At 43.7% G+C, this 18,446-nt stretch overlaps 1 protein-coding gene across 2 annotated transcripts in view; it reads left to right on the top strand.

Annotated features, from left to right (window-relative positions):
• The window catches only part of NECTIN3 (nectin cell adhesion molecule 3), a 131,614-nt gene that overhangs the window by 70,809 nt on the left and 42,359 nt on the right, over window positions 1-18,446 (top strand). For both annotated transcript variants that reach the window (XM_090057931.1, XM_090057921.1), the window contains exon 5: window positions 4,165-4,316. In XM_090057931.1, coding sequence (XP_089914057.1) covers window positions 4,165-4,316 — 152 coding nt within the window. The remainder of the gene's footprint in view (window positions 1-4,164; window positions 4,317-18,446) is intronic.

Genomic DNA, 18,446 nt, shown 5'->3' with positions numbered 1-18,446 from the left:
ACAAGATTTTTTTAATGTGAAAATGAGTATATGAAAGTTTGAAACTGGATGTTGGTCAAACAAGATGGAGCAAAAGATGTTTCATAAGTCAAAGGAGGCTACCTTTTTAATGTCAGGGTTTGCTGTCCAAAGAGGAGGACTAATAACTAGGTCACGTCCCTTGATAACACCCCAATTCAGTATGAATCTCATCTACCCAGCAGCGTCTGACAAAACAGATGTAGAAATCTGAACCCAGACCAAAATGCACATGAAATAGGTTGCCATATTTCATGAACCTGTCCATTTTGGAGAAACTTAATCTTGGCTTTTTTTGTTACAAGGGGAAAGAATGTAATGCTAAGTATTAATTACACAGTTACTACTTAGTCTGAATCACATGGAGGTAGTTGACCACACTCATGCCTGGTGAGATATTACTTGTTGCAGAGATTATGGAAAATTTGGTGTAGAATGAGGCAGTGTTTCTGCAATGGAATAGCAGTGCTAAGTTTCTTCATTATAGAGAGTACCTTGTAGAATTAACCTGCTGTTATGATAAGCAAATACTGTGACTTGATTTGTAAGGTAGAAAAATTCATAAAAGCTTGAGCTGAATATTACCCAGCGTGATGGAAAGAAAGAAGCCATGTATGTGGGCAAAATCCCTCGCAATTAATCTTCCTTGTTAATGCATTTGAATTAGTAAGAATGAACTGGTTTTAATTACAACAGCAAGACCATCTTTAACTTGTAAGATGCAGCTTTCTGCTGATTTTCGTTGGTACTTGTACAATACTGTATGCTTGTTGGCAAGTCGCTAGGGATCGTTTCTTTGCTGGGCTATGGATGACTATAATCATAACTAGCTAACATAGAATCATAGAATCAATGAGTGGGAAGGGACCTAGACAAATCATCTAGTCTGACCCCAGCCAAGTGCCTATCCAGTCTCCTCTTGAAGATTTCCAGGGAAGGTGAGAGCACCACCTCTCTGGCGAGCCTATTCCAGGCTCTGGCCACCCTTACAGTGAAGTAGTTTTTCCTAATATCTAACCTAAACCTATCCTCCCTCAGCTTGTGGCCATTGTTCCTGGTGACTCCAAGGGGGGCCCTGCTGAACAGGCTTTCCCCAAGTACCTGCTGGTGGCCCCTGATAAGGTTGTAGGCAGCCACAAGATCCCCCCTCAGTCTCCTCTTGCAGAGACTGAAGAGATTCAGGTCCCTCAGCCTCTCCTCACAGGGCTGGCCACGGAGGCCCTCAACCATACGAGTGGCCTCCTCTGGACCCTCTCCAGGTTCACCACGTCCCTCTTGAAGTGCGGCGCCCAGAACTGGACACAGTACTCCAGCTGCGGCCTGACCAGCGCCTCCTAGAGGGGAAGAAGTCCTCTCTGAACCTGTTAGTGATGCCCGTGTTGATGCATGATGGTGCGGTTGGCTCTGCCTATTGCTTCGTCGCATTGGTTACTCTTATTATCCTGGAGTCAATCCTGACTCCAAGATCCCTCTCTGCCTCTGTGCTGCTGAGAAGGGCAGCCCCTAACCTATAACCATAATGCTGGTTCCCTCTCCCCAGGTGCAGCACCGTGCACTTGTCCTTGTTGAACTGCATCCTGTTCTGATCCGCCCACTTCTCTAACCTATTCAGGTCTGCCTGGATGCGGTCCCTGCCTGCTGGTGTATTCACTTTACCCCACAGCTTGGTGTCATCAGTGAACTTGAACAGGGTGCTCTCCACACCCTCGTCCAGGTCGCTAATGAAGATGTTGAATGGCACCGGCCCAAGGACCGAGCCCTGGGGGACTCCGCTGCCCACACCCTTCCAGGTCGACATGGACCCGTCCACCCCCACTCTCTGGGTTTGCCCCTGGAGCCAGTTTGCCACCCATGTGACTGTGCATTCATCAGTGCCACAGTCCCTCAGCTTTCCTGCCAGAATTGGGTGGGAGACTGTGTCAAAGGCCTTCTGGAAGTCCAAGAAGATGACATTGATGTCCTCCTTCCCATCTAAGCTCTTTGTTACCTGGTCATAGAAAGAGACCAGGTTAGTCAGGCAGGATTGGCCTAGCACGAACCCATGCTGGTTACCCCTCAGCATCACTTCCCCTGCAGGGCTCTCACAAATGTGGCCCTTGATAATTTTTTCAAAGACCTTCCCCGGGATAGAAGTGAGGCTGACTGGCCTGTAGTTGCCAGGCTCTTCCTTCCTCCCCTTCTTGAAAATGGGGACCACATTGGCCCTTTTCCAGTCCTCAGGGACTTGGCCTGAGTACCAGGAGTCCTCGAACAGGCGTGCCAATGGCTCTGCAATGATACCAGCCAATTCCCTCAGCACCCACAGATGAAGGTCATCCGGGCCCGCTGACCTGGACACATCTAAGCCCTCCAGGTAGTCGTTAACTAGGTCTGAAATAACAGTTGGGGGACTCTCATCCTTCCCGGGCCTCTCTAGACTGTCACCCGAGAGCACCCCATTGTCAGCAGACAGGAACACGGAGGCAAAGAACTTGTTGAAGAGTTCTGCCTTCTCTCTTGCGTCCGTCACCAACTGCCCTGTCCTGCCTTGTAGGGGTCCAATGTTACCCTGAGACTTTTTGCTACCTATATACTTGAAAAAGGACTTTTTTGTTATCCTTAATCCCAGAAGCTAATCTAAGCTCCAGTGCTGCTTTAGCCTTCCTCACCAAATCCCTACAAGCTTGGGTCAGGAAGGTGTACTCCTCCTTTGTCCTTACCCCCTGCTTCCACTGCCAGTATGCTTTTTTTTCTTTGCCTTCAGGCCAGCCTGGATATCCATGCTTAGCCATGAAGTTTTCTTGGACCCTTTTCCCGCCTTCCTGCGCAGAGGACTTGCATCCTGCTGTGCCCCAAGAATAGCCTCCTTGAGGAAGGACCACCTTTCCTGGACCCCCATACTAGCTACCCCCTGGGCTCTGAGTGCCTCCCTGACTACTGCCCTGAGCACATCCAAGTCAGCTTTCCTAAAAAGTCAGTCAGTGAGATTTTTTTTTTTTTTTGAGTTAAAGTAGGTTTGCATGTGTTACCTGAATGTACAGCACTAATGAAAAGTTGTCTTTTGCTGGTCTGCTGAGGTCAACACCCTACTTGGGGAAACTGATTTGCTGAGATGTTAAGCCTGAAAGAACCTGCTGGCTGCCATTATGTTTAAACTATTAACAGTATCCATACATCAAAATGTCTAGAAGTGTTCAACAAAAAATAGGGTTCCTCTAGTGTTGTTCATGCAAACTAAGGATTTGTCAGATGAAATGGCTGTGCATGCATGTAGAACTGTTGCACATAATGAAATGTGTGGAAGAGAAAAAAAGAGCTTTCATTCCAGGCATGTGACAGAACTCCATCGTTTGGGAGACAGTATGGGACTATTGATAGTATGACACTGATGAACTTAACTGACATAGATGAGTGGGGTGGTCCCTACAGCTAAGAAACTTGGTTTTAGATTTTGTGACTGCAATGATATTTAATTTATATTTAGCCAGCCGTTCAACTTTTTAACTTGATCATCAACTGTTTCATAATGTAACACTGAAATATTGGTGACTTGAATTGCCTTTAAATATAGCAGCTCCCCTGAGTTGAGCTGGGGGAATAGACTTGATATACTAGGGGCCCTTAACAGATCTTTGTTCTTGCAAAAAGCAGGAGAAAATGCCACTAACTAACAGTTTTATATAAAAAGCTTGAAATACTCCTTCTGGTTTTAAGGCTGTGCTATTTTTTCTCTTTACTAGAGATTTAACTTAAGGTTATTTGACCTGAATATGTGACTGTTAGCCTTTTCCTCTGACATTTTCTTTCTCTTTTTGTTTTTAGACTATGTTCAGATATTGATGTGTTGTCAGCGAATCATAGTTGCAATCTGTAAACTCACAAAATATAGCAACCTAGCTGTGAAATACCCAGTTTTGAGATATAGAACCTTGCACAGCAATTAATAGTTGTGGCTGCTTAATTGAAAGTTTGTTTGTTTGTTTGTTTGTTTGTTTGTTAGTTATTTTACCAAAACATGGCTGTTGATGCTTCATGAAAGCTAACTTTTTTTTTATTTCTAAAGGAAGAGAACTTTAGATGATCTTGGCTGTAAGTAATAGTCGGACGAACTGTTATCAAAACTAAACTAGTAATATACTAACTGCCTTTAAACGCTTTCTAATCTAGGCTGGATGGGCAATGGCCTGAAGGCTTACTGTCTATAAACAATACTCTGCATTTCAACAGCCCACTAACTTACAATTATACTGGGACTTACATCTGTAGGGTGACAAATTCCCTTGGTCAAAGAAGCGATCAAAAGACTATCTACATATTAGGTGAGTGGTTTCTTTTTGTTTTTATTAATTTCTTTAGTCTCCATTCCCTCTCCTGTTTTTCCCCACTTTCCACCTCCCCTTCCCCCCAAAAAAGCCAACCCCAAAACCCCCCAAGCTTTTAAAAACTTCTGGAAAGATGATTATCAAGATAAAAAACTAGGTATTTAATAAAATGCTTCAGCTATGTCATAAGAGAAGTGTCTGGAATTCAATTCATATTGATTTGGAAATTGATATAGAACAAAAATGGGAGAAAGAAAAATGTTTCTGGTAGCAATATGATAAATATAGTGTGAGGTATTGCTGCTTCCCACTATACATTCACTTTCTGTGTAGGTACTTAAACTGTACCTGAGAATGTCATTGTCATGTTAGCAAATTCCAAAAAAGTATACAAGCTAGGAGCTCTGTCTTGGAAGATAGTGCCTTAGAAATATGATTCAAATAAGAAAATCTGCCAGGTAGCACAAGGGGAATGGAATCCAATCACAGAATTGGAGAATGAGTATGTTAAGACAAAACCCACATCTTGGTTTATGAATGGACTTGGATGTCCCAGCAGAACTCCTTAGACGATTACTGGACTCGCTTTAGAGAGTGAGGTTCTTTACACTTAAGAATGCAACAAAATTGCGTGTCATTTGCAGCTATGAAATTTAGTAGGAAGGCAACTTTTTTGTGTTGCTATCAAGAAGAGTACATATAAAACTTCATACAGATGTCTGTCAAGTCTCAGCACTTCAGCAAACCTCTCTTGCAGAATATGACAATGTGGAGAGTACATTCTTTATCATTAGAATGTGAATAAGAAAGTTTTAAATACTGAGCTCTGTCATGTGCAAGATGGAAGGTGAGGGGAGTAGGTGTGAATGGATGAATCTGTCAGTATGGATGGATGAAATTCTGATGAATCTAAATTTTGATAAATATTATATCTAAAAATATACCAGAGATCAAGACCTCAAGAATTTTGGTTCTGTGACAAACCAAGCTTAAACTGTCAGTACTTTCATGAGGATATATCAGCATGGTGAAAGATGGATTGTATTCTTTTCCTGAAACTTCAGTGAAGGTGGAACAAAGTTATCCCAAGGATTTAAAAGATGATCTTTAAATATCCAGAAGAATTAAACACATTTTTTCTAAAAGCAGTAATTCTAGGGTATTTCAATCCTGCAAGATGTGACGGCAAGAATATTTTTAACAAATTAAAGAGCTGCAGTCCTCTGGCCACTTGTTCTTACATGCGTCATCTTCAAGACTGGAGTTAAAGTAGGAAAGATGTATGTATAATCGAAGAAAGTGAGACTACTGATTTATTGCTAATCTACTGATGCTGAAGTTTTCCTTTCATGCTTTTTGAAGGAAATGTGTTAAGTTTTTTTTATCAAAATGGCTTTTATGGTGGAGTTGTTTCATTTGTTTGTTTTGGTCTAACCCTTAACTTGAAGAACATATATCCTTTTTTCTCACTTGGTTTGTAAAACCAACTCACTTCTAAGCTACTTGGGTAGCAGGCAGTAGCACAAGTTTTGTCATCTTAACAGTACTGCAGGTAGGAGGTAGAACTTTTAAAATATAGGTGTACAGTAAAATGTACTTGGTGCACCCATTTTCTAAAAACTAGTAGTCAATTCACTGTGTCGATCTTAAGGTTTTAACAGTTTATTTTAGATGTTTTTCATCTAAAGTAATAAATCAAAATAAGAATTTAAAGAAAATGTACCGGGGCCTTTTGCTGAGCTGAAGTTGTAAAACTACTTCTGTTTGCCATCAGATAAGTTACTGATAGTTAATATAGAAATAGTTGCATACACCTCTGCATTAAGTCTTCTCTTTCAATAATATTGGATAAGGTTTTCCTCTTTTTGTAGTCTCAAAGCTAGATTGCTAGCTGAAACCAGATTTTAAAACGAAAAGGTTATTTTATGTAGTATCGTTGTTAATGTAAGATATGTTCTGTTCTAACCTCCTAGGTTAGGGACAGAAAATACAAACTGATTTAAGTGATCAGAAACCAATTCAAATCTGTAACACAGCAGATGTTCAGTGTACACAAACCACTTTCAAAATGGCTAAAACTGGTTTAAGATGAGTCTGGATTGATGTAGTATCAGACTTTTAACTGAGTTTTTTTTTGGGGGGGGGGGGGGGTTCGATTTTTAAATTAGCTTTATTGAACTCGTGTCCCAGGTCCCATTCGGATTCAAGCTAACTCACAGTCCCCCAGCAATCCCAGGATTCTTTGCACCTCCCTCTATAAACCCCTGTGTCACAGGGTGGGTGGGCTAGCCTTAGGCCAAGCTTTCTGTTCCAGCCAAACAGGGAGGTGTGCTTTAGCATCCCGTGGCTTCTGCCCTGGGCCACTGCAGGCATGTGGCTGCTTTTCCAGAATCAGAAATGAATGTCTGTTCATTTGCTTATCAGTTCTTTGTTTACAGCTTAGACTAACCTGCAAAGATTGAATAGATTCAACCTCGGGCTTTTTGACTGTCTGTACTTGGCCCTAGTTCACAGGGGGAACTTGCAAGATGTAGCCTCTGGGTGGAATCTAGCAAGAACAACCTGATTGGTCCATGGAAGAGAACACAAATTAGGTAGCAGTAGGACTTAAGTAAGCTGTGTTCTATAATAGAATTTTGTCAGCTGCAGGTCAGGATATCTGGGCAACTTTTTGTTCTGAGTTGCCTGGCCAGTGCTCCAGACCAAAGTCTGCTAGGCCAAAGTGGCTGGGCTTTTTGCTTAGACTAATGGTTTTAACTTTTTGTTAAGTTTCTGTTGAATGTCCCTTCTGAAGACCACATAATTTAGGTCTTAATCTGGTTGTTTAATTTTAGTTTGTGGTCTTAGTTTCATTAGTGAAACTTGTGAACAGTTACCACAATCTCCTTTCATAGAAATTAGCTTAATGGAAATAGGGGGGGTGTGGGGAGTAGAGGGCCTGATCCTGCATAAACCAAACTGCCTTGTTCCTCTTTAAGTCAGCAATGCTTGCTGAGTCAACTGAGGGACCATCCAGCTTGAGAAGCAGGGCTGGGCAGTTCCAACAGTATCAGCTGATGGCCTAATCCTGATAGAGCTGAACTACTTGGCAGAGCTTCAAACTGGGTGGCACTGCATCTTGCAGCTAGGGGATTAAAAGAACAGCCATTAGTTGCCCTCCCTCCCCCCCCCCGGCCCAATAGTTGCTTGTTTTTCCCTGCAACAATATTGTACTTACTGGTATTTTCAAGGCAAGATCTTTTTCTTCATTACAACTTCTAAAAGCTAAAGAATTCTAAACATAGACCCTTGTCTTATTCCAGGTGAGTGGTAGGTGAGAATGCAGAGTGTTTAACCCTTAAGCAAAACTCTTAATTCCACCCTCCCCAAGAAATAAATCCAGTCCCTGAACTTTCAAACCTTAACTGGAGCCTTTGCATCTCAGAACTCTTGAAGTAACTAAACTGTTTTTGTCAGTCGATGAGTGGCTTGTCATCAAGGATAGGATCCTTGGTTAGGTTTCAGGATTGTGGTTCACAGAGTGGCATCTTGAATTTAATATAACAACATTTTTTTTTTCAATCTCTCCTAAATTTTGATGCAACTTGTGGCAAGGAGCTACTCATAACTCATAGATTTCAAGGGACCATTAAATTCATAAAGAAGCAGCAGTTATCTCCCACCTCCTGATATAGGTAGGGTGTTCCTACGAGTTAAAGATCTCTGGCAGAAATTGACAGGAATGCCATTAATCTACCCCTAGCATGCTTTGTATGCAGGAAACCAGTCAGAACAGGAATGATAAACTCACTTTGCAGAGCAGTTCTGCTCTACTGGTTTGGGCTTAGATCAGTGTGGTCCTTTTAAGGGTGTTGTGGGGTTCCATGCTGTGTTAGCACTGTTTAGCTGTACACAGAATTCACAGGATTAAACCCAGAGATTTCAGATGGGAATTCATAGGCCACAACGGGTCAGAATGGTTTTAGCACTGCAATGGTTCTGTTTGCAACAGAAGAATTCTTTGTTCCAAGAATTCTTTGTTTTTCCGTAGTCGAGAACTGAGTGAAAACCAATAGCTGGCACTTTCTGAGGGGTGCTTCAAATTTTAAAGATGTTGAGATCCATTGTCTTAGATGCATGGATTTTGATGCAATTGCCTGGAGTTAACTTTCTCCCTTGAAAGTTCATAGTTTCTGTTCAGAGGCACATCCTACATAAGCCTACAGGAAAAAATAGTTTTGCCTCTAGTTGATGCCTTAGAAGGTTAGTAAAAGTACAAAGAAACAGAGTTTTACTTTAAAGAGAAGTGGGTATTTAATCCTTTCCTAAACCCACAGGAATTGAACAAATGGCCTTAAACTTGGCTTCCACTGTTACATATCATGAGGTCATTGCCTGCCTTATGGTTCCTGAAAGACAACTATGTTAAGTCCTAACAAAAGTGCAGGAAATCATTCAGGTACATAGTGAGTTCAAACCATATCTGGTACAAGAAACTGGGTTCTTTACACTGGATTTTAACAAAGAGCCTCTACTTTTTTTACATTTGTGAGGCAAGACTTCTATTTATCTGTGTCTGGCTGCCCTGTAAAACTGTTTAGATTACGAGTAATTAGCAAGCGGAAGTTCCCCGCTCCTTTAACTCTCTGGGCCTATGTATGGGTTGTTTTGTTTGTTTTTTTATACATTTATTAAAGATGGGTCAATTTAAATAGCTGTCTTGATCTGTGCAAGTTAGATGGCGCTTAAGTGTACAGACAGATGTGAATAAAGGAAAAAAAAACCCAGCACTTTTTATTGGAAGAAGAATCTCATCAGTTTGAGCTGGCTTACCCAGCCTCTGTATAGCTCTTGAATAAGAGCACCAAAAAGCTCCGCTGAAGCACGAGCTGTACAGATGCTGGGGAGACGGGTCAAACTTGTGTTGTTAGCAGCTCCTCTGGGCTTGGGCCTGCAAGTACGATGCCCGCCAAAGGTTTCGGAAATATCTGAAGCCCCAGGCGGGTGGAGGATTTTTTGCTGGTAATAGGGCCACTTATGGTTCTGGATACTTGGATTTGGCATTAGGTTTGGTTAATTTGGACATGGATACAAATTTTAAATAAAAAATAAATAAAACTAAAAAAATTCCTCTTCTGGACATGTTCTACACTCAGTGTGGGGATGTGCCACCCTGAAAGTAAAGTGCTAGCTTTTTTAGTTTAATTGTTTTGGGGGTTTTTTCATGTTAGCAAGCAGCTTAAGTGTTCAGAAACAAGTTTAACTCTCCAAAAAAGCTAACAGCAGAACAGTTTGACTTGATGATGATGGTGTAACCCGGCTTATGAGACCTAATATGCAGCCCTTTGAACTCTAGCACAATTTAGCTGGTGGCCATAAAATTGAAAACCAAGGTGTTATTGTGGCATCATTTAATACTATATGTATAGCTCTGTGTGTGTGTATATGTGTGATCAATGCACAAGGAGGGATATTTTGTTTAACCACTTGCCTAACAATTAGGGGTGCATGGATAAAGATTTTTTGGGCTGATACTGATGGCTGATTTTTTTATTAATGAGCCATATTGACTGATCTGATTTGCCAATATGCATCCCTGTATGGTAAGTCTGTTGCAGGAGGGAAGAGGCATGGGGGGGCTGATTGAGGCCCCCATAGTGAGGGAGAGAATGGGGCAGGGATAGGCACTGCATAGCTGAGGTGGAGCCACATGTATGCCTGGGGGAGGCATGGGGTGCACAGGCCCCCCAGAACTGTGCAGAGGGTGAGGGTAAGTTGCCACTGTAGGCAGCACTGGACTGTTCCCAGTGGGGGGATGGGCCAGGGTGGCACTCAGTATAGGCAGCAGCAGCTCTGGGAGTGGGGGATTTGGGAGGGGGGGTGGGGACTGTAGCCTCTGCCTCCCAGTGCCATCACTGCCCCAAGCACAGTCCTGGCCCAACCCCTCTGTCATGAAGACCCTGACTTAATGGCTGGAAGCGACTTTTGACACTGCTAGGCTGCACTCCTGACTGCATGCGTGCTGTGGCTACACCCATACAGGTTGCACTTACTGGCAAAGTTATTGGCCATATCAGCCAAAAAAAGCAGAATAATGTTAGCTTTCCTTTTATTGGTGCCAGTCAGTGGCACCCCCTGACAGGCAGCACTCCCCACGTAGGCAATGGGCAGGCAGGAGTACCGGTGATTGCAGGGGAGGTAGCAGCCAGGGGGTGGGGGCTCCAGGTGAAGTGCTGCTGGCACTTCTGGGAACACCACTGCCCCCCTCCCCAGTTAGCCTGATTGGCTATGGGGGAACCCCCCTGGTTACTGACTGGCTGCTGGTAGGACCCCACCCCAACTCAGGTGGCACCAGTCACCTGTGGTGCTGATACGATATGGACCAATGTATCAGCCCCTCTACTGACGATCTGAGCAGGTGATTTAGAGATGGGGGGATTTTGGTTTGCTTGGAGTATCTGCTCAGTCATAGCATCTAGTACTCAAGTGAATTGGTATTGAATATGAATGTCCCAGAGCACGATATTGGCTTCTGTGACATTCCATCTAATTTTGGGGTTGAAATAAAAACAAACTATAATGCAGCCTTGTGGCTAACATGGCAGCCATACATACAATGGCTTTAGTATAAAAACAGTAATTTGTAATTGGTGGTAACCCTGTGTCTCCAGAGTTGGTAAAATGTTAGTCTTGAGCTGAATAGATAGTTTTTAACTTTCCATGGGTGTTTCTCTAGAGTGGTAAAGAAAAGTATGTCATCAGGTGGGGGTTTCCCACAACTTAGGTTAGTTTGAGAGCAATATACTGTCAGAGAAAGGGTATGAATCTAAGTTGATTACCAGACGCCACCCTCTTGGAGTTGGGCTTCTTTCATATGTCCTATTGCTACCTGATGCCATGTCTTTCCAAGCAAGGACCATCTGAAATTAAGACACAGTTGATCATTCTGATGCCGCCTTAGTTGAAGGCCACAAAAGATGCAGATAACTATTTACTAACTTCTGAAATTGTCAGACTGCCTGGATTTTATCTAGTGAAAGTGCTGTATGTCACTTATATCCTGATTAAGTGCCCAACAGTATAGCTGTTGGAAATTGAACAGGGACTGCTATCTAGAGGTCCAGAAGATCTTATGAAACTTATGAAAACTTTCTCCGTTAGGATAGATGTTCAGTATGGATGAGCTGAAAGATCTGAACTTGGTGTTGTACTGGGCTTCAGACTAAAGAGTCTTTACGTTAAGCAGACTGGATTTTACTTCTCTTCTAGTGGTATAAAAAGGGATATCTAAAAATCATTACAAGTGTGCAATGAGCAGGGTTCACTTTTGCACTTTACTATTAATCCCTCTAAAACACCAGGCTGTAATAGACGGAAGTTTAACATCTTGTGCAGAGTAGTATCTGGCATGGCAGATGGGTGGGGGAGTATAAATGAGAGGGATTTCAAGCATTAACCAGTAGGACCTTAAGTGACTTATGAGCAAGCTGTGTTGGAGGAAGCAGGCCTAGCGAGCTTTAGTAGACTTTTAAGATACACTTTAAAGAAAGATTTGCTTTCCTGATATTTCAAGTTGCCAGTCTTTACAAAAGAAAACTTGTTAGAATGGTCAAACAAAGCTTTATTCCCTCTGCCTTTCTCCCTTTCCTGTTTTTTCTTTTTCTGTTTCCTTGCCACTGTAGTTTTTTTCCTCTTAGGAGACATGCTGTCATTTAAAAAAAAAAAGTGTATCTCTCAACTAATTCAATACATGTTATAATCTTGTCTCCCTAATCCAGTCAGTGTGATACTGTTCTGGTCACTGACAAGTCTCTATTTGTTTGATATCCCCTACCCCCAAGGTGAATGCAGTTCTTTTAATACTACTGATTGGTTGCTGGACTACTACTACAGTTTTGAAAGAAATACTCAGGTGGCATGTCTTGTAATGTAATGTGGGGTGGCTTTGTAGGCAGCAAGTATGTTGCATCACTGCAACAGGTGAATGCCATTAGCCATTAGTCAAGAAATAAATGTACTTATTTCTTGTAGCAATATTTATCCTAACAAGAAGAGTGGGTGAGATGTGGGCCCTATTCTGCTTTACATGCAGATTACATGATCTTGATGAGCCACCCAAAGATTTTGTCCAAGGTGATACTTACCTGGCAGGGGAAGCACCGTGACCACATAGGTGGGCTCCCCAGGGCAAGTGATTGTCTCTAATATGTCCTCTATAGGAGGTCTATATTGAGCAGACTTTTTTTGGTGTTGGGTGGTAGAACTGGAGTTTGCTCCATCCACTCCAAGCATTGACCTGGTATAACAGTGCTTCCAGGAACGGTGCAAAAAAACAGGAAGAAAAAAAAAAGATATATCTGAACTCAACCTGAGTTAGCAGAAGAACATAGGGGTATTGCTTCTTAAGCGTTATTCCTTTTTGGTGTAGAAATTTTTGCACTTTGCTTGCCAGTTAAAGGGGACCAAATGTTTTGAAGACTCCATGGTAAACAGTTAAATGCAGAGACTGAACAGGCTATCAGTCTGTATGAAGTTTATGCTATGAAATGTCCAAGCTGGACCTTCCTTAATATATGGGCTCTTTCAACCAGAGTCCAGCCACTTTGATAATCTTGTGAAATAAGATAAACCTGTAACATAGCTATCTGGATCTTATACCTGTCTCCTATAAAACTGATTGTGGAAACATTAAAGGAAATGTCCCATTTCAGAGAGTTGTCTGTTTCAGTTGGTTTCCCATGAGACTTGGAGGTGTTCCTTGAGGTATGTGTGGTCACTACTGCAGAGTTAATACCAGGTTGAATTAATCAGTAGATAGGTAGAAATAAAACTTTCAAGTCACTAGAATTCTTGGATGTAGTATTTGCACTAATATTTCATGTTCTTTCCCTTTTCCTTGGACTTCTGCACTACAGACCATGTAATAGACATGAAACTGAGAAGGAGTTCCTTCAGTAGCTAGATGAGGGGGAGTTGGAATGCATCAAGCAAGTAAGCAAAAAAAATAAATAAATAAAAGTCTTGTGTCTAACACTTGGGTTTGACACACCCATGGTATGAAACGGTATGTGAGGAACTTTAAGGTTTCTTCCAGTAACTTGATTTCAAAATATTTTTCACTAGTGGAAGCTTGCAAAGTAAATAGTAACAACACTTTGTTGAAGAGAGACAATTCTGTGCTAGAGTGACTGAAAAAAACGAAGGTAATTAAGGAATCGGAAGACTAACCAAAGTAAATGTGATCTAAAACTATCCAAATGATTGGTGTGCCTTAATTTTCAGACGCCCATCATTTTATTATTAATAAAGTTTACATGTAATCCAATGTGTATGGGGGTGGTGGGGGTGGCGGCACAGTGCCTGTCCCCTGGCGCACTGACTCACTGGATACAGTGGGAGGCAAGCAAAGACGCCTCTCAGGAAACCAGCATATTTGGTTATCCCGCACCCCATATTCCCCTTGGGTGCCAGATAACAGAGCTTTTGCTATATGTCCTTTTTAAGTTGTTTGGGAAGGGAGCAGAGGAAAAAAGACCAGATAGCTTGGTTTGGAGAGTGAGATGGGGGGGGACTTTTTTTTTATTTTTTAAAAAGGCAGGTAAGATACTACAGTTTAAACTTGAGAAAAGGAAGTATAAACATCAACATCAATTGAGCCTTGAAAACAACTGATACAATCCTCTCATTTTTGTGCTTTTATCTATAAGGCCTTAAATGGCTTGGGGCCTTGCATACCTAAAACCCTTATGCCCTATTGTTATCTCCAGTTCAGTGGACAGCAGCTTCCTGCAAGTAATATCAGTACATCAAGTCTGCTTGGTGGAAACTTGTGGGAGGCTGTACTCCAAAAGTTGCTTCTCAGCTCTAGAACTTATTCTTTTGAGGCCTGCGAAACCTGAGCGTGGACATCTTTAGGAAGTACTGCAAAGCATTCCTATTTGGACAAGTATCTAGTAAACTAAGCCAGGACAGTATTTATATCATAAATACAGTTCACCATAAGTTGGACAACATTACTTTTGTATGCCTGGGGTTCACCTAAAAGCATCTTATGAAATTGCCAATGTACTTTTTAAGTAGAATGACAAATACCTGCCATAGCTAAAAGCTTTGTTTTATAGCAATTGAAATAGGCCTGTGAAGATGTGAGGAGGATGCATTTAGGAAGCTCAAGTGAAATATGTAATGTATGAAAACAGAAAAGAAGTGAGGCAGAATGAAAAATTAAAGCATTGTTACTCCTAAATATTTTTCTGTCCCTGATTTTTATGTATATCTAGACTATCTCGGGCATCAGTTCATTTCAGTGAGTTTTTTTGTTCTATGATGAGTTGTCTTTTTATTTGGGGAAAAAAGGAATTTAACTTGGGTTTAAAGACAAAACATCTATTAAATTTGAACTAAAACCCTTGTACTTAATCTGTTATGTGATGAAACTCATTTGTGTCTGTACCAACTGAATTTCTGAAGTCCTGGCATGTGTATTACCTTTTGTTCATTATTGTACAGATTTTATGAGTTTATATTTTTAATTCTCAAATTCATTTGAAGTATAGATGTATATAATCACTCAGCATTTCTAGGACTTGAACAGGAAACAGTTTTGTAGCTAATCTTGAAAAATATCAGTAATTTGAAACTCTTGTGTTTATGCTAGGTAATGTTAGTTTATGAAAGAGATGAATACAGAGACATGTTTGTGCTAATCCTCACAAAGAGGGCAACTGAATGTAGCATTCATATGTTATAAAAAGTATTACTTGTTTATATTTTAAAATGGCTTAAGCTTAATGAACCTACAGCTGTACTGCAAGGAGGTGGCTAAGCTTGCAACTCAGGCTGAGACCCTGCTGCAGGTGGTCAGCGGTTAAGAGTCTGCCTGGGTGGAATACTGACAACAGCAGCAACTGAGCAAATTGGGGTGGAGCCACAATGGCTAGGGCCAGACATTCCTGAATTGATTCAATCTTTGCAAGTTAATTTAGCCTGCAGAGACTGAACTGATTTGCAAGTGAATAGATATTCACTTTTGAAGCATAAAATGCAGGCGCATGCCTTCAGTGGCTCAGGATAGAAGCGGGGGGGATGCTAGAGTGAGCCCTCCCTTCCCTCCTTTAGTGCTGAGCTGAGAGGTCGGGTGTGGCCAGCCCCTGGCAGGGCACTATGATTAGGGAGGGGCTTAAACCCCCACCCTGACCTGCAGAGTCACTAGCTGGTATGTGCCTGGAGTGGGAAGCAGGCCCTGCCAGGCTTTTCCCCCACTTGCTGCTCAAGGGGAGGGGAGTGTTGCCAGGCCCCAGCTAGCATTCTGAGGCAAGGTGGGGAGGAGGAGAGGGAGGATTACTTGTGTGGACTGCATGCATCTCTTGATGATACTGAGCTTTTCAATCTCGCTCTCCCTGCTGTTTCATACTATCTGCAGCAAGCTGACAGCATTCACAGGTAGCATTCATTGCAAACCAGGTTATTTCTCACACCCCTCTCTCTCTGTCTCCCCTGTTGAACACTGACAGACTGCGGGCTTTTAAATAAGCCAGCAGGGAGCTTATCAGAGCACAAGGCTTATCAGCCCATCACGCCCTACAAAAGAAAAACACATCTCTCATTAGTTTCAAGCTCTTATCTGCAGGGTGTATTTGCAAGCCACTGGCTTCTAGCCCTAAGTGGATAGTGTTTTGTCTGCTTTTGTTCCAGTGAAATTGGGCACACACACCCCCCCACCCTCCCCCCGTCAGCATTAGCTAGCATGTGGGGCTGGGGGCATGGCCAGATGCCAGCTGGGGTCTGTGTTGCTGGGGTCCTTGGAATGAGAGAGGGGGATACCTGCTTGAGCAGTGGAGGAGGGGATTGGGGGGGTGGAAATCGGGGGGGGGGGGGAGTCTGGCAAACCCTGCAGTCCCCCACCTCCTCAGCCAGCTTGAGCTCTGGCTAGGGAGGAGAAGAATGGGGCAAGCCTTGCTCTCTGAAGCAGACAGACCAGCCCAGGGCTGAAAAGCATGCTGGGGGACTCTGATTTAACTTAAACCAGGAAGGGGTCTGGGATAGAAGTTGCGTAAACCAGTTTAACCCTTTAAACCTGTTTTGGCCATTTTGAAACAGGTTTACGTTCACTGAACTTATGTTTTGTTACATGTTTAAACCACTTTTTGATCACTTACACTGGTTTATGTGTAACTTCTGTCCCTAGCCAAAGAGGCTTAAAAGCTCCAGAAACCAAAAGAGGAGGCTGATATGCTGAAGGAGAAGCACAGAACCTGGGTTGTTCCTTTCTAGATCTGAAGAAAGACCTCAGGTTTTTTTGGTTTTGAAGCTTTTGCTTGTTTTGGTGTCTTTTGCTTGCTGTGGGGACAAGGGAGCCCCTGGTAAAATAAACTGTCTGGCAACCCAAACTCCAAGCTGACTGGCCTTGGTAAGTAAGCTGGGTGAGTGACCCACTTACTCTTCCATAAAGAATGTAGGGTAAGCTCTAACTTTATTTACATCTACATGTGCCACAATCCTAGGAAGACATGCTACCAAGATAAAAATGCTCACTGCATATAATAGAGGTAACTACTAGGCCTGCGCAAAGCGGCAAGTATTTGCTGCAGATTCGGAGGGACGGTAATTCGACTCAGTGATTTGAATCACTGTCCCAATTCGATTTGGCCAAATTGGATCTGAAGATTCAGCCATAGACTAAACAGGCAGCAGTTTTCGATGCTGGACACAGTTGCCTCCAGCTGGTAAGTCTGTTCTGGTGGGCAGAAGGGGGAGAGAAGGGGCATGGGGGGGCGGCGGGGGAAACAGATTAGTGCCCCACAGTGAGGGAGGGCTGGGACCTGGGCTGGGACAAGCACTGCCCAGGGAGGGAGTGGGGCAGCTTGTGCTGCTGTGTGCCACTGGCCCAGGAGCTGCTTGAGTGGAGGCTTGTCCAGCTCCTCTTGCCTCTGCTCCCACCACCGGTCCGGGAGGGCATAGAGTGGGGGCATGTGTCCCAGGGTCTGTGACGGGCAGACAGGGCCAGGGCTGTACTGGGCAATAGGCAGAAGGTGCTGGGAGCAGGGGTTATGCCCCCCAGCCAGTCGCCCAACCAGTGTGCAACTGGCGCGAGACTGAGCCCTTATGCTCCCTCCAGACAAGCAGCAGCATCGCCTCGGCTGGGCAAGCAGCAGCAGAGCATGCAGGGGAAGAAGGGGCACATGTGCCTCCAGACTGGGGCAGGGCATGTGGTGGAGCAGGGGCTATGGAGGGGCTGTAGTAAGTTTTTGGGTGGCACATGACCCCCTCCCCCCATGCCCTGCTGCTGCTTGCCCAGCTAGGGTGAAGCTGCTGCTCGTCTGAGGCATGGGGAGCCCGGGCTGAATCCTGCTGCTGCGAATGGCTTGTCTAAAGGCAGTGTGGTAGCTCAATCTCATGCCATCCCCGCACTGACTGAGCGAGTGGTGGTGGGGCATAGTCCCTGCTCCCAGCACCTTTTACCTGCCACAGCCCCGGCCCTGTCCGCCCTGCACAGATCCTGGGGCATATGCCCGCGCCCCATGTCCTCCTGGACCAGTGGTGGGAGCTGCCATGAGAACCACTGAACAAGCCACCACACAAACAGCTCCCAGACCAGTGGCACAAGCCACCCCACCCTCTCCCTGGGCAGCACTTGCCCCAGCCTTGGTCCCAGCCCCAATCCCTCCCTTACTCTGGGGTATTGATCTGTCCCTCTCATGCCCCTTCCCTCCCCACTCCACCCACTGCAACAGACTTACCAGAGGCAGCAATGTCCAGCATCAAGGACTGCTGCCTGTTTAGTCTATAGCCAAATCTCCGAAGCAAGGCTGAATCTTTTCTGAATCCATTCAGAGGCTTCCAATTTTTCATTTGGACCTTTAATTGGGTCTCCCAGTTTGATTCGAATTTGGCGATTTGGCTGGTGAATGGAATGGATCTCCGCTGAATAGAATCTGCTACCAAAGCTTTGCTTAGCCCTAGTGGCTACCCTGCAGCACACATGGCTTGGGTAGCCCTTGCATGTGGCAGATGGCAGGTCAGGGAGGAGACAGACAGACCAATGGCAGGTAACAGAGCAGCAGAATGAGTATACAGCACAACACGGGAAACAAACCAGAACAGTTTATCAGTCAGGAGAAGGGGGTTAGAGTAGCATATGTGAAAGGT

Source organism: Crocodylus siamensis, chromosome 1, assembly GCF_052110815.1.
Source record: "Crocodylus siamensis isolate JL-2025a chromosome 1, ASM5211081v1, whole genome shotgun sequence".
In the NCBI taxonomy this organism is placed as follows: Eukaryota; Metazoa; Chordata; order Crocodylia; family Crocodylidae; genus Crocodylus; species Crocodylus siamensis.
The sequence above is the reverse complement of the archived record's forward strand: the minus strand, read 5'-3'. Positions and strand labels throughout refer to the sequence as shown.